This window comes from Salvelinus fontinalis, chromosome 30 (genome assembly GCF_029448725.1).
Source record: "Salvelinus fontinalis isolate EN_2023a chromosome 30, ASM2944872v1, whole genome shotgun sequence".
NCBI classification, from domain to species: Eukaryota; Metazoa; Chordata; class Actinopteri; order Salmoniformes; family Salmonidae; genus Salvelinus; species Salvelinus fontinalis.
The window spans coordinates 36,315,972-36,330,003 of record NC_074694.1 but is presented as its reverse complement, the minus strand read 5'-3'; the positions used below and the strand labels follow the sequence as shown (position 1 = coordinate 36,330,003).

General features: G+C 41.4%; 1 protein-coding gene across 1 annotated transcript in view; it reads left to right on the top strand.

Annotated features, from left to right (window-relative positions):
- Positions 1 to 14,032, top strand: part of LOC129829146 (1-phosphatidylinositol 4,5-bisphosphate phosphodiesterase epsilon-1-like) — an 89,546-nt gene that overhangs the window by 20,806 nt on the left and 54,708 nt on the right. Inside the window, exon 3 of the mRNA XM_055890716.1 lies at positions 5,029 to 5,290. Within this exon, the coding sequence (XP_055746691.1) occupies positions 5,029 to 5,290 (262 nt within the window). The remainder of the gene's footprint in view (positions 1 to 5,028; positions 5,291 to 14,032) is intronic.

Genomic DNA, 14,032 nt, shown 5'->3' with positions numbered 1-14,032 from the left:
GTGAACAAAGTGTCAGAAAGCATTTCAACAGAAAGAAAGCTGGCATTTTAAGGGTTTTTTCTAAAGGTTTCTCATGCCAAATGTGGGCATAGCTGGCTAATGACCAGGATCAAGTGGTCCGACGTCCCAGGGTGGCATGTTCATCAGCTTCCCACAGTCTCAGGGGGCATTAGTGGGCAGCCATATTGCATGGGTGGAGAGATGATTGGCCCACACACTTTATTATCAGAGACTTGCTTTAATTAGACATACCAAGTAGGTTACTAAATAAACATAGAATAGTGTCAACAATCTGTTTAACTTTGTGCCTTGAAGCCCCCCCCTCACCAGATAGCATATGAACGCACCATGGTGAAAATGTTTAGAATTACAGGAAATTAGCTGTAAAACGGCAATGTTTTTTTTTTTTACATGTGTATAATACCCTGAGATTTAGCTATAAAACTGTAGGTCTGCTAAGTACTAAACCTTACTGTATTGAAAGGTTACTTTCTCTTGTACACTATAGACTTTTAAGAAATCCCAAGTAGCCTACTGGGTATCTGGAATACTGTAAGTATGTGAAATGTAGCAGAGGGCCAGCTAGATAAGACATGAGAACGGGTTGACGAGATGGTGTAGTTCTGTAGTGCTGGGAGCCTGGTAATAATGGGTTCCAGGTTGAGTCTGGAGGGAACCAACTCTGCTTTCTCTCTCAACTCTTACAGTTCTCTCTAGGCTGTGGGGTTCAACACGCTCTGTTACTCAATGTGACTCTACACCAGAACATAGTTAGGGTTTCTTGTGCAATTTGTTTGGGGTTTAGAACAATAGCTTGTTGTTTTAAAGGCCCAGTGCAGTCAAAAACGTGTCTTGCCCAGTGCAGTCCACACTATGTATTGTAGTTGGAAGAATTGTTTCTGTGATGATAATGCCTTTCTAGTGTACCAGCTGTTTGAAAAGACCACCTGAAATGTCTGCCTGTTTAGGTGGGATGGAGTTTTGGCCAATAACTCTCTGCCAATAACGGCTAGTTTTCACTCAGACCACTCCGACAGTCCTAGCAACTTTTTGCAGGAGAAATGGCTCTCTGCTTAGAAGCTATTTTTGATTCTGTTACATTTTAATTGAAAACAATCACTTAATTGTTAGACAGAAATGATTTGATATTGAGAAACTGCTGCATTGGGCCTGTAAGTCGCCTCGCTCACACTCAAGCTCACGCACTCTCACAACATGCACACACACGCCAATTAAGCCTGAACTTGTACAGTTGTGTTGGTAGAGGCAGTGGTGTAAAGTACTTAAGTAAAAATTATTTAAGAACTAAAGTAGTTTTTTGTGGTACCTTTACTATTTATATTTTTGACTACTTTTAATCCACTACATTCCTAAAGAAAATAATGTACCTTTTTTTTACTCCCTACATTTTCCCTGACGCCCAGAGGTACTTGTTACATGTTGAATGCTTAGCAGGTCAGAAAATTGTTAAATTCACACACTTATCAAGAGAACATCCCTGGTCATCCCTACTGCCTCTGATCTGGGGTATTCACTCAACACAAATGCTTTGTTTGTAAATTTATGTCTGTTTGTAAGTGTTGGAGTGTGCCCCTGGCTATCCGTTAAAAAAATGCAAAAAAATAAAAACATTGTGCCGTCTGGTTTGTTTAAGATAAGTATTTTTTTTATTATTCATAGTTTTCATACTTAACTATATTTTAGCAATTACATTTACTTTTGATACTTAAGTATATTTAAAACCAAATACATTTAGACTTTTACTGAAGTAGTATTTTACTGGGTGACTTCCACTTTTACGTGAGTCATTTTCTATTAAGGTATCTTAACTTTTACTTAAGTATTACAATTGGGTACTTTTTCCATCACTGGGTAGGGGAGGGTCTGCCCCTGGATTCGTAAACAGCTACTTGTGAAATTCAACGGGGGATAGGGATCTTTCCTAGAGGATAAGAGCAGTGCAAGTTTTTTTTATGTTCATAGTTTCCAGGTGAGGAAACGGTACCTTCTGGATCTTTCCCTGAGCCTTTTACATAGCCTAGTTACCTAGTTCTGTTTTAAAAAGAACATCACTCCTTTTTCTGGAAAGGTATTCAGCCTCTTTTTGTATTTTACTTAGCTGTCTTTTTATTTTGTTTTCAAGCATAGGTTTACAGTACAGTAATTTATCATAGTGTGTGGAGACAGCATTATCAGCATCATTATTATTGTCTAACCATTCCCCAAATACCTTGAGTCAGTGTGTGTGATCTCTGACAGTAGCGGGGTCTGTGTCGCTGCACGTCCAGCCACCGTACCCTTTCCCAACTACTGGAGTGTCAGTACTACATGTCTGTGCTATGTGTAGTCAATCAGTATTATGGTATTGGTGAAGTAAGTATGGTGGCTATCAGCCTCTCTAAACAGCATGGATTGCTGTGTTCAGTAGGCCCAAGCCAGCTCTGCTTTCCAAGATAAGAGGACGAGGCCTTGCCATAAAATATTTAGTTAGTGCTGGAAAAAGTCTAGACATCCAGTGAAGGAACTACAAACATTACCTTGTGAAGACACAGGAAGAGCGGTGGACAGGAGTTTGGGAGAGGCTCTCTGTCGCCCTGAAAGACAGTATAAAATAGGCTTGTCAGTTATTGACTTTGACTAGAGTGGATGACTGCCTGCCGTTCTCTCAGATTGTCCTCATGTTCTAACCTCTATAGTAGGAGAATGACATACTCGTCTGTGCTTAGGTCTCTGGATCGGTTGGTTTACGCTGTCTGGATGGACGGCTTATTTATCTTTATGCTGAGATACTGTACCTGACTAGCTGTAGTATAGAGCAGACTGACGCTGTAATATAGACCAGGTTGTCTCTATACTGTAACCGAGAGGGTTATTCTTGAGGGTGGTCTGGTCTGCAAGGGGTGACATGGGGAACCTGTCATTTGATACTGGAACATACAAGACGCTGTCTCTTTTAACCCTTTAAAGAGTTAGCTGGTATGAGATCTGGCACTAGCGCGTCCAATAGTGTCTGTTCCAACTCCTGTGGAGTTAGCTGGGATGTATCTGCCTAACTGGATCATGACTGGCTATTTTATGCAGTAGAAACTTTCTTATTGCTTTTTTTTTTGGCATGAACATTTTGTGCTTTTGTGTGTGTGGACGTTATTCAGAAAAATAAGTGGCAGTTATTGGGCGTGTGCTGTCTGTGTCCTGCACGGCTCTATCGAAACTGGTTGATATTACTACATGTGCTGTAAAAGAAAGAGTTGTTTGACACGAGGCAGAACAACATCAAGTGGACAACCCACTGCCTATAGTTTCAGTTGGTTGGTTGGTTTTCTTGCATGTATCTGCTTCTGCAATGCAGGCCACAAAGTCACAGCAGCTTTGCAACTAGCCAATGTGGTGACTGGCTGCTTTAGCCTAATTGTGTGTAGCCTGGTAGATTTCAGGCTGGTGGATGCCGGGTCATGGCTTCTGGCCTGCTTTTATCATAAAACAGGACGTTTTTGCCCTTTTTTTTTTCAACATTGGGGCTTTCTGTTAGTCAGACATGGGTTCAAATGCTACTTGAAATACTTGAGTGTTGGATTTAGCCTGCTTGGAGTGCCAGGTGTGCACTTTTGGGACTATTCTATTGGTTACATTGCAAGAGGCAAGACCAATCAAGTACAGCTAATATATCTTTTATGATTTTAAATCGTATTTGAACCTAGGTCTGGTTAAAAAGGACAAGAGACTAACCAGACGTGATTTATTACATATAAAGTGTCACACTGTAGCCCCTGACCATCAGAATTGTCCTTGTATTCTTGAACAGTTCAGACAACTGTATATTTATGTAAAAGCTGTGTGATGTAGTTTTCTGTGGCAATCAAATAGAGAGGCAGAAATGAGAACCAGCTAATTGACTTGCTAAGTATTAAAGAGTAGGGTTCCCCAATTACATTCAGCCGCGGGCCAGTAGTATTTGACAAAAACAGAATTTCCAACCTTAATTACATTAGGATACGATCACATATGCCTCCATTTATGCATGGGAATACTTTGGAACATTTTCTAAATTCAAATCACTTTCAGCTGATTTCTTAGTGATTTTTAGACTTATGTCCAACAATTTTGTTTACACAAATTTTGCTCATACAAATGTGGGGGCCAAATAAAATCACCGGGCCTCCTATTGGGGAACCCTGTTATAGAGGGTCTTATCCTGGTTGATGTGGCTTTAACGAGGCAAGGATGATGTTATTGAAGTAATGATATTGAAACATGATCTACCTGATTATTTCAGGATTTCTGTTATGAATATTTATTCAGCCCTTGGAAGATACATTTACCATAACTGGATGAGTCATTTCTTAATACATTCAAAACCAACATGCAGTTCACAAAATCAAACAGTCTTGCTGTCTCTCCTAAGGAGATTTGAAAGTATTCAGTGCTGCTCTGACTTCAAAGGTCTGTGAACTGACCTAACGGAGCACAATGTTCCATTCCCTTATATCATGCTGTCTCCAGAGTTGACAACCTAAACTACAGTCTGGCAATAGTGCAGCTCCTGCTCAGGCCCTCCATTCAAACCGTTGGATCCAGTCCACCCTCTTTCATATTGTCACCATCTGAGTGTGCTGTAGATCTTGTGAAGAGCAGGGACGAAGTAGCAGGGTCCTTTTGCTCAGAGGAAGGGCTAGTAAATGGTTTTCCTGAAACCGCCTGGCAGAATAGTGCTCCAGGGTTACTAATGGCAGCTGGTTTCACAGAACTGTTTTCAGAGTGGGATGAAGTGCTCTTGGAAGAGACTGAAATGAATTGGGAAGAGGTGGCCGGCCACTAAGGTCAAGCTGTTGCTTTAGACGTTTTCCTCTGATGCAAAATTGCTTTTGGACAACATTATAAAAACATCCAGATTTTTTTTCTTCGCGTTTTACATAACTCTAGGTCAATTTTAAGATTGCCAGGATTAGATGTGTTAAAGTTAGTGTGTCACTTTAACACCTTGTTTATACCAAAGTCTCGATAAATACATTTCTTCTCTTCTGTCAACAGATCCACCATGTGCTGAAAGTTGACAACCTGGTCCACACATGCAGGAAGCTCCTAGCCTTTGCCAGATGTGTGTGTCTTAGGGAGGAATGGCCCCCCTACCTCTGCCCGGCTCAGCCTAGGTACAGGTACCGGGCCAGCTCCCAGAAGACCTCGGTGTATGCCTGTCTGACCGGGGCCCTGCTGGAGGCCACCGCCGCCATCGGGGCCCGCAGTGCTCTGCCCAGAGTCACTGTGTGCTCCACTGGCCACGCCATGCTCAAAGGTAAGAGGGGGTGGGTTATAAAGGGCGCAGTGCTCTAAGGTACGGCATCTCAGTGCTAGAGGCGTCACTACAGACCCTGGTTCGATTCCAGGCTGTATCACAACCGGCCGTGATTGGGAGTCCCATAGGGCGGCACACAATTGGCCCAGCATCGTTAGGGTTTGGCCGGGGTAGGCCTTCATTGTAAATAAGAATTGGTTCTTAACTGACTTGCCTAGTTAAATCAAATGATTTTTCACGTGCGCCGAATACAGCAGGTGTAGACCTTACCGTGAAATGCTTACTTACAAGCCCCTAACCAACAATGCAGTTCAAGAAATATAGTTAAAATATTTACTAAATAAACTAATGTATAGAGTCCATGTGCGGTTGTACATCATAGTTTGTTGATGTGAACACCAAGTAACTTTGAAACTCTCGAACAGCTCCACTACATCCCCGTCGATGTTAATGGGGGGCCTGTTCAGCCCTCCTTTTCCTGTAGTCCACGATCATTTCCTTTGTCTTGCTCACATTGAGGGAGAGGTTGTTGTCCTGGCACCACACTGCCAGTTCTCTGACCTCCTCCCTATAGGCTGTCTCATTGTTGTCGGTGATCAGGCCTACCACTGTTGTCATCAGAAAACTTTAATGATGCTGTTGTAGTCGTGCTTGGCCATGCAGTTGTGGCTGAACGGGGAGTACAGGAGGGGACTAAGCACACAGCTCTGAGGGGCATTGGTGTTGAGGATGTAAGCGAATAAAAGTTACTCCAAAATGACACACTAAATTATTTAGCTTTCATTCTTTTGGGCAATAAATCATTTGTAACAACTACAATTAACTGCAAATGCATCCAACAAGTGTGGAGAGTCACAAGCTTGATATAGTTGAATACTACATTTGACTACATTTATTTATACAAATCTTTAGGGGTGTCAATTGTGACCACCTCCCTTATTGAGAAAATAAATCAACTTGTTAAACAAAATCTATTTTTCTGGGCAATTGTATTAGTATAATATAATTTCCAATTTTTTGGGCGCATAAAATATAGCTCGCTATTTGAATATTGTATTTTATCCAGTCATTATTGCTCATTATCAAGGGTGTCAATTTCGTACCCCACTGTATATCTGAAAACCATTTTACAACCACCAATAAATCAAAGGAACACTTCTTCTTTTCTCAGGGATTTCCCTCCCCTTTGAAATGAGTCATACTGAGCTTTTAGCCTACGTGTTTAGATACTTGACTCCCTCTTTAGACGGACACAGCCTTCATATGCAAACTGCTCACACAGAGAGGAGCATGGGTGAGAGGAGAGGGAGGAGTGTAGGGGCTATGTGTTTCTGTGTGAGTCGGGGGTTGTGGGCTGGCTGCAGGTGTTGCTGCGCATGGTTGAGAGAGCGTCACCTCGGGGAGCAGCAGAGAAATGAGAGCTGGAGAGGAGCTGCCGCCCCTGGGCTGCTTAAATGTGGACAAGTGCACATCGCCGGTGCTGTGTGAACAACCACTGAGCTAACAGTAACGATAGGGCTGCTCCCGCCGGCCGCGGCTCAGCCATGAAGCACTCCCACAGGATGGAACTAAATTGTGAAGACAGACGAGATTTCTTTAATTCTTTAATCTTATGGAATTGACTTTACTGTGAGTGGGGTGGACTATATTGTACGGTCAGTGTGTGGAGGCTCTCTTCACTTAAGTTACCTATCTGCCTGCCCCTGCACCTTAGCAGCCTGCTCAAGTTTATGTGAGATTTCTTCAGTTTCTATAGCCTACTCCTGTGGTTTGTCACTTGCCTGTGTGACTAGTCTCCACAGGCTGATTTCTGTCTCCAGTGCTGTCACTGACTGTTGCTACTCCTGTCGGTCTGTCCGTAGCTAGTTTATCAGGACTGTTTTAAACAAAGTTTTCTGCAATTCTACGTATTTTTCAATGGGACCGAAAGTAATTTTTGCAGTTTTAAAGCTACAGTGCCTTCAGAAAGTATTCATACCCCTTATTCCACATTTTATGTTACAGCTTGAATTCAAAATTGATTAAATAGATTTTTTCGCACTCATATACACAATACCCCATAATGACAAAGTGAAAACATGTTTTTTGAAATGTTTGCAAATTCATTGAAAATAAAATACAGAAATATCTCATTTACGTAAGTATTCACACCCCTGAGTCAATACATGTTAGAATTATCTTTGGCAGCAGTTATAGCTGTGAGTATTTCTGAGTAAGTCTCTTAAGCGCAGTGCACACCTGGGGCTTAATGTATCAATATTGCGTAGAAACTATTCTAAAATACTACTTACGAACTGAATTTAGAATGTTCGTATGCATAGAAAACATGTGATTTTATGTAACAATCCTATAAGCACACTGGTAGAAGATAACCATTGATAAACACCAATTATTCTCATTGCTCATGCACGACCCCTAATTAACCATCTCAACCAAAAAAGACACTATGATTAGTTTTCTTTTCGGAGACTGAAAGAGGCGCTGGTGTCAGAGATTGAGTACAACTGAAGGGTTTGGCTTCTCAGTTGTGGCTTGACCAGTAAAACTAAAAACATAGCTACAAAGAAAGGACCATTAAGACAATTAGTTGGTTTAGAAATGGCAAATATACTTCAAATGAGTAGGCAACACTCGCCAAAAAAGCCATCCCTCCTCAACAGCTCCCTCCTGTAGGCATGTAGGCCAACATTGCTGTTCTGCTGAATGAGAGTTGTGCGTACCACCTTGCCACCACATTCAGCAGCGTCTTTTGCGCGTCACATAACCGATCAGCTGCACATTAAGAGTGGAAGCCTTTTCTGTTCACGTAGTTTCTCGTTTTACGATGTGGGTGCCGTCTATTGCTCTGTTCATATTTCGGAACGCATTGATGGCAAAGAACCCCCTCTTGACTTCAACCTGTTGTGTGATAATGTATGGAAATTGAATGTTAGTTTTGTTGATTGCATCCAAAGAATTGGCTCATCGAGGGCTGTAAGATGTAAGATCGGCAAGCTCCTGCTGAAAAGTGCTGTTGCCAAAAACCTGGGGGTGGATAGCACTGGAATGGCACGTGTAAGTAGATCTTAAATCCTTGCTAAGATCCTATAAGATTGGTTTTGGGAAACGATATCTGTACTTTCTGCTAAAAAGTCCCACCTTTCTCTAAAGTACGCTCTGCCAAATGCAGCATGTGCCAAATCTTCCAACAGCGCAAAATCAGTCAAAAATGTAACTAGGCCACTCAGGAACGTTCTTGGTAAGCAACTCCATTGTATATTTGGCCTTGTGTTTTAGGTCATTGTCCTGCTGAAAGGGGAATTTGTCTCCCAGTGTCTGTTTGAAAGCAGAATGATCCAGGTTTTCCTCTAGTATTTTGTCTGTGCTTAGCTCTATTCTGTTTATTTTTATCCCCCCAAAAACTCCATAGTCCTTGCTGATGACAAGCACACCCATAACATGATCCAGCCACCACCATACTTGAAAATATGAAGGGATACTCAGTGACGTGTTGGATTTGCACCAAACATAACGTTTTGCGTTCAGGACATAGTTAATTTCTTTGCCTCATTTTTGGCTGTTTAACTTTATCCTTGTACAAAACATGCATTCTGTTTGTAATAGACTTCATATTCACTTTGTCATTTAGGTTAGTATTGTGTAGATACATCCTCAGTTTTCTATCACAGCCATTAAACTCTGTAACTGTTTAAAGTCACCATTGGACTCATGGTGAAATCCCTGAGTGGTTTCCTTCCTCTCCAGCAACTGAGTTATGAATGATGCCTGTGTCTTTGTTGTGACTGGGTGTATTGATACACCATCCAAAGTGTAATTGATTACTTCACCATGCTCAAAGGGATATTCAATTGGAAAACCTCCCTTGTCTTTGTGGTTGAATCTGTTTGAAATTCACTGCTCGACTGAAGGAACCTTACGGATAATTGGATGTGTGGGGTACAGAAATGAGATAGTGTTTAACATGATTTTTTTGAATGACTATTGCACACAGAGTGAATCCATGAAACTTATTATTTGACTTGTTAAGCATGTTTTTACTCCTGAATGTTTACTCCTTTAGGCTTGCCATCAGAAAGGGCTTGAATGCTTATTGGTTCAAGACATTTCAGCTTTTTACTTTTTTTATTAATTTGTAAACATTTAGAAAAAGTCCACTTTGACATTATGGGGTATTGTGTGTAGGCCAATGGAAGAAAAACGAAATATCTAATCCATTTTAAACTCAGGCTGTAACATAACAAAATGTGGAAAAAATTCAAGGGGTGTGAATACTTTCTGAAGGCACTGTAATTACCTGCAATTCTACACATTTTGCCATGACTTATGCCATGTTAATGATATCTGAGTGAGAGTGACTAAGAAAATCAAGGGGGGCCCCCTGGAGGTTAGGGCGTCTGGGCACATGCCCTGCGTGCTTGGTCGGTGTTTGGCCATGGTTACTACAAGTTTAGAAACCTGGCTAGACTGGTAAATTAGCCTAAAGATTTTTTGCTGACATGGTTAATAGAGTGACTGTCAGTGACTGACATAACAAGAGAAACTGCTGATGCACGACAACATTTCGAAATTGCACCTATATCCTTATAATCTAACTCTCAACAGTGGGGGGGGGGGGGGGGGGGTCGCTCGCTATAATTTCTTAATCTGGCCCTGATTGTCATCACAGCAGCAGTGAGTAACGTCAGACTTCATGTTCAAGGTTCTGTGTTCTGCTCGGGTCAATATACTGTAAATAGCCAGGTGATTCATCATACCATGGTTCATGCTACAGTAATTGAAAGATTCTTAGTTGGTGGCACCAACACATGATTTGCTAGCACCCCCCCAAAAATAGCAGCACACAATAGAAAAAAAGAGTCATCTTTAAAGTCATTCAGTGCTTTTATTGAGGACAATAGACTTCTTATATGGCTTTCGATAAATGCATTGTTTATCTAACCTGTTCATGCAGGAATGCATGGTTCAAGATATTTTAATGTGTAATATAATCCATTGAATGACATTTATTTTATGTTGACAAATAGGCAGTTATTGTTAAAATAGGGCACCAGAATTCAGATTTTTCCTTTGTTCAATAGATATGAATTTGCCTACATCTTTATGTGCACTAATATCATAGGCTAATTTATTTGGGGCTAATTCACCATCTTAGGAAGTGGAAACTTAAAACGTATTAGCTAGATCGCTAATTCTAACTTAATATCCATGAAGGTAGCCATGTTTAATCTAACAGTAAATTTTATGACCTAATAAACTAGCCGAGGCTACTACCCAATGAGGCCTTCACTCACAATGGCCGATGCACATTTTGCACGCTCCGTATCTCAAACCCATATCACATATCTTGGTGGTAGAATAGTTGCTATAGAGCTCAATATAAAGCGTTGTGAAATATGTTTTTCAAAAAGGATGTTTGGAGTGAGGTGAGCATGTGGAATGTGCAGCTTGCATCGATGTGATCAATTAAAATGTTTACACACAGCTAAGTCAAAGGGTCGCAGTCTGGAGCCCTGGGCCCCTGTGTACTAGTGTTCATCAACAGGCTCACAGAAAGACACAAACGGACGGAGAGCAAGAGTGGGAGTGCGCTCACAGAGGACATTGGCTTCTCGGCAGGATGTAAGCTATAGCCTGGGCCAGCTAGGCAGCCTGGGGTTGCTTCCCAAATGGCACCCTATTCCCTATATAGGGCACTATATTTGGCATGAGTCATATTGGGCCTGGCCAAAAGTAGTGAACTACTAAATAGGAATAGGGTGCCATTTGGGACGCCACCCTGGTCTATTCTATATAAGGTCCCACAGTTGACAGTGTATGTCATAGCAAAAACCAAGCCATGAGTTCAAAGGAATTGTCAGTAGAGCTCCGAGACAGGATTGTGTTGAGGCACAGATCTGGGGAAGGGTACCAAAAAATGTCTGCAGCATTGACCATCGCCAAGAACACTGTGGCCTCCATTCTTCTTAAATGGAAGAAGTTTGGAACCACTTCCTAGAGCTGGCCGCCCGGCCAAACTGAGCAATCGGGAGAAGGGCGTGAGGTGATCAAGAACCTGATGGTCACTCTGACAGAGCTCCAGAGTTCCTCTGTGGAGATGGTTGTCCTTCCGGAAAATTCTCCCATCTCTGGAGCACTCCACCAATCAGGCCTTTATGGTGGAGTGGCCAGATGGAAGCCACTCTTCAGTAAAAGGCACATGACAGCCCGCTTGGAGTTTGCACCTAAGGACTCTCAGACCATGAGAAACAAGATTCTTTGGTCTTATGAAACCAAGATTGAACTCTTTGGCCTGAATACAAAGCGTCATGTCTGGAGGAAACCTGCCTCCATCCCTACGGTGAAGCATGGTGGTGGCAGCATCATGCTGTGGGGATATTTTTCAGAGACCGGGACTGGGAGACTAGTCAGGATTGATGGAAAGATGAATGGAGCGAAGTACAGAGAGATCCTTGACGAAAACCTGCTCAAGACCTCATACTGGGTCAAGGTGTACCTTCCAACAGGACAACGACCCCAAGAACACAGCCACTCCTGCATTGTCTTGGCTTCGGGACTAGTCTCTGAATGTCCTTGAGTGCCCCAGCCAGAGCCCGGACTTAAACCCAATCGAACATCTCTGAAGATGCCTTTAAATAGCTGTGCAGCGACGCTCAATGTCAAGTGGTCTGAACACTTTCCTAATGTGCTGTACATGCACATATTACCTCTATTACCTCGACTAACCTATATATAGCCTCGTTATTTTTTATTTGATTGTACTTTTGTTTTTACTTTTAGTTTATTTAGTAAATATTTTTCTTAACCCTTATTTTTCTTAACTACGTTGGTTAAGGGCTTCTAAGTAAGCATTTCACGGTAAGGTCTAAACCTGTTGTATTCAGGTCATGTGACAAATAACATTAGATTTGAAATCTAATTTACCTGTTGTAGTCAATTATGACCCTATAATGAATGTTTCTGACTCATATCGATGACACACAGAACCAACTTTTTTGGTGTTAAAACGGCGATAGCAGCAATTGACCCTTAAAATTTGTGTACAGTAGGTCTAATTGTCTCACTGGAAAATACAACTATATCCCAGAGTTAGGTATTCAGAAGACTGAGGCAGGTTTTCCTTCAACTTTTTACCTGGGCTTTTCTCCCTCGTATTTATTTTTATTCTAACAAATTCCCCAGTCCCTGTTTCACTCTATGATGAGTTGTAATCGTTTTGAAGTTTGACTTTTAGGCCAAAAACTTTATTTATTTGCCATTTTGTCTTGTAGTATTGTTCAAGAGCTTTGTTGCAAACAGAATTAATGATTTGGAATGTTTTTTTTTTAACACAGGCTTCCTTTTCACTTTGTCATACAATGAATTCAGTGGCTGTTCTAAATTATCTTAAACCTTGTAGTGATGTCCCTGAGCAGTTTCCATTTTTTTTACCCAGCTCAGTGCGGAAAGATGGCCAGATATTTGCGGTGTTTGGGTGAAATTTTTCAATTTAAACTATTTAAGTTCAGACCCTTTAAAAAAAAATCACCTAAAATTGCATACCCTAATCTAACTGCCTGTAGCTCAGGACCGGAAGCAAGGATATGCATATTCTTGATAACATTTGAATGGAAACATTTATGGAAATATGAAATGAATGTAGGAAAAAAATAACACATTATATATGGTAAAAGAGAATCCATCTTTGAAATGCAGGAGAAAGGCCACAATGTATTATTCCAGTTTAAGTGCAGTTTAGATTTTGGCCACTAGATGGCAGCAGTGCACGTGCCAAGTTTTAAACTGATCCAATGAACCATTGTATTTCTGTTGAATCAAGTCTGGCCAAATGTGCCAAATTGGTTTATTAATACATTTTCAAGTTCATAACTGTGCACTCTCCTCAACAATAGCATGGTATTATTTCACTGTAATAGTTACTGTAAATTGGACAGTGCAGTTAGCTTAAATTCTTGTTAATCTTTCTGCCCATATCAGATATTTCTATGTCCTGGGATATGTTCTTGTTACTTACAACCTCATGCTAATCACATTAGCGCACGTTAGCTCAACCGTCCCACAGGGGGGACAATGACGGCCAAACCCAGGCGATGCTGGGCCAATTGTGCGCCGCCCTATGGGACTCCCAATTACGGCCGGTTGTGATACCATCAGGATTCGAACCAGGGTGTCTAGTGACGCCTCTAGCACTGAGATGTAGTGCCTTAGACCACTGTGCCACTCGGGAGCCCAAGTGGGAACCCACCACCCATAGATTAATTACCATACTGGACTATACTAAAAGGGATATTCAGTGTTTGCGAATTATTTTTTAATCTCTGCTGATCTACGCCCGTCTAAAAATGTATTCTAGACATGCTTTTTAAAGCTCATTGGTGTGTCTGAGGTTCAATCTTTGTTTGACATTCATTGGTCCAAAGGGACCTTACAGAGACAGGGAAAGTTATTCTTAAATCACAGGAACTACTACTTTTGCAAACAGATGTGTAGATCAATGGAGAATGAATCACAATTGAATCATTTTTTAGATTGAAATATAAGGCAGCAGAATGTGAACTGTGCAAGGGTAGACTTTCAGTAGGTACTATAAATGTGGGATGCTGAGGGCACTGAAGTTTGATGTCTGAACTACGGAGTTTAAGACGTGTTATGAAAGACAGTGGTGTTCAGCTTTCTCACCATGTTTAATATTACCTTGACATTGGAGTTAACATTTTTAGTTGACTGTGTTCATCTGTCTCTCAG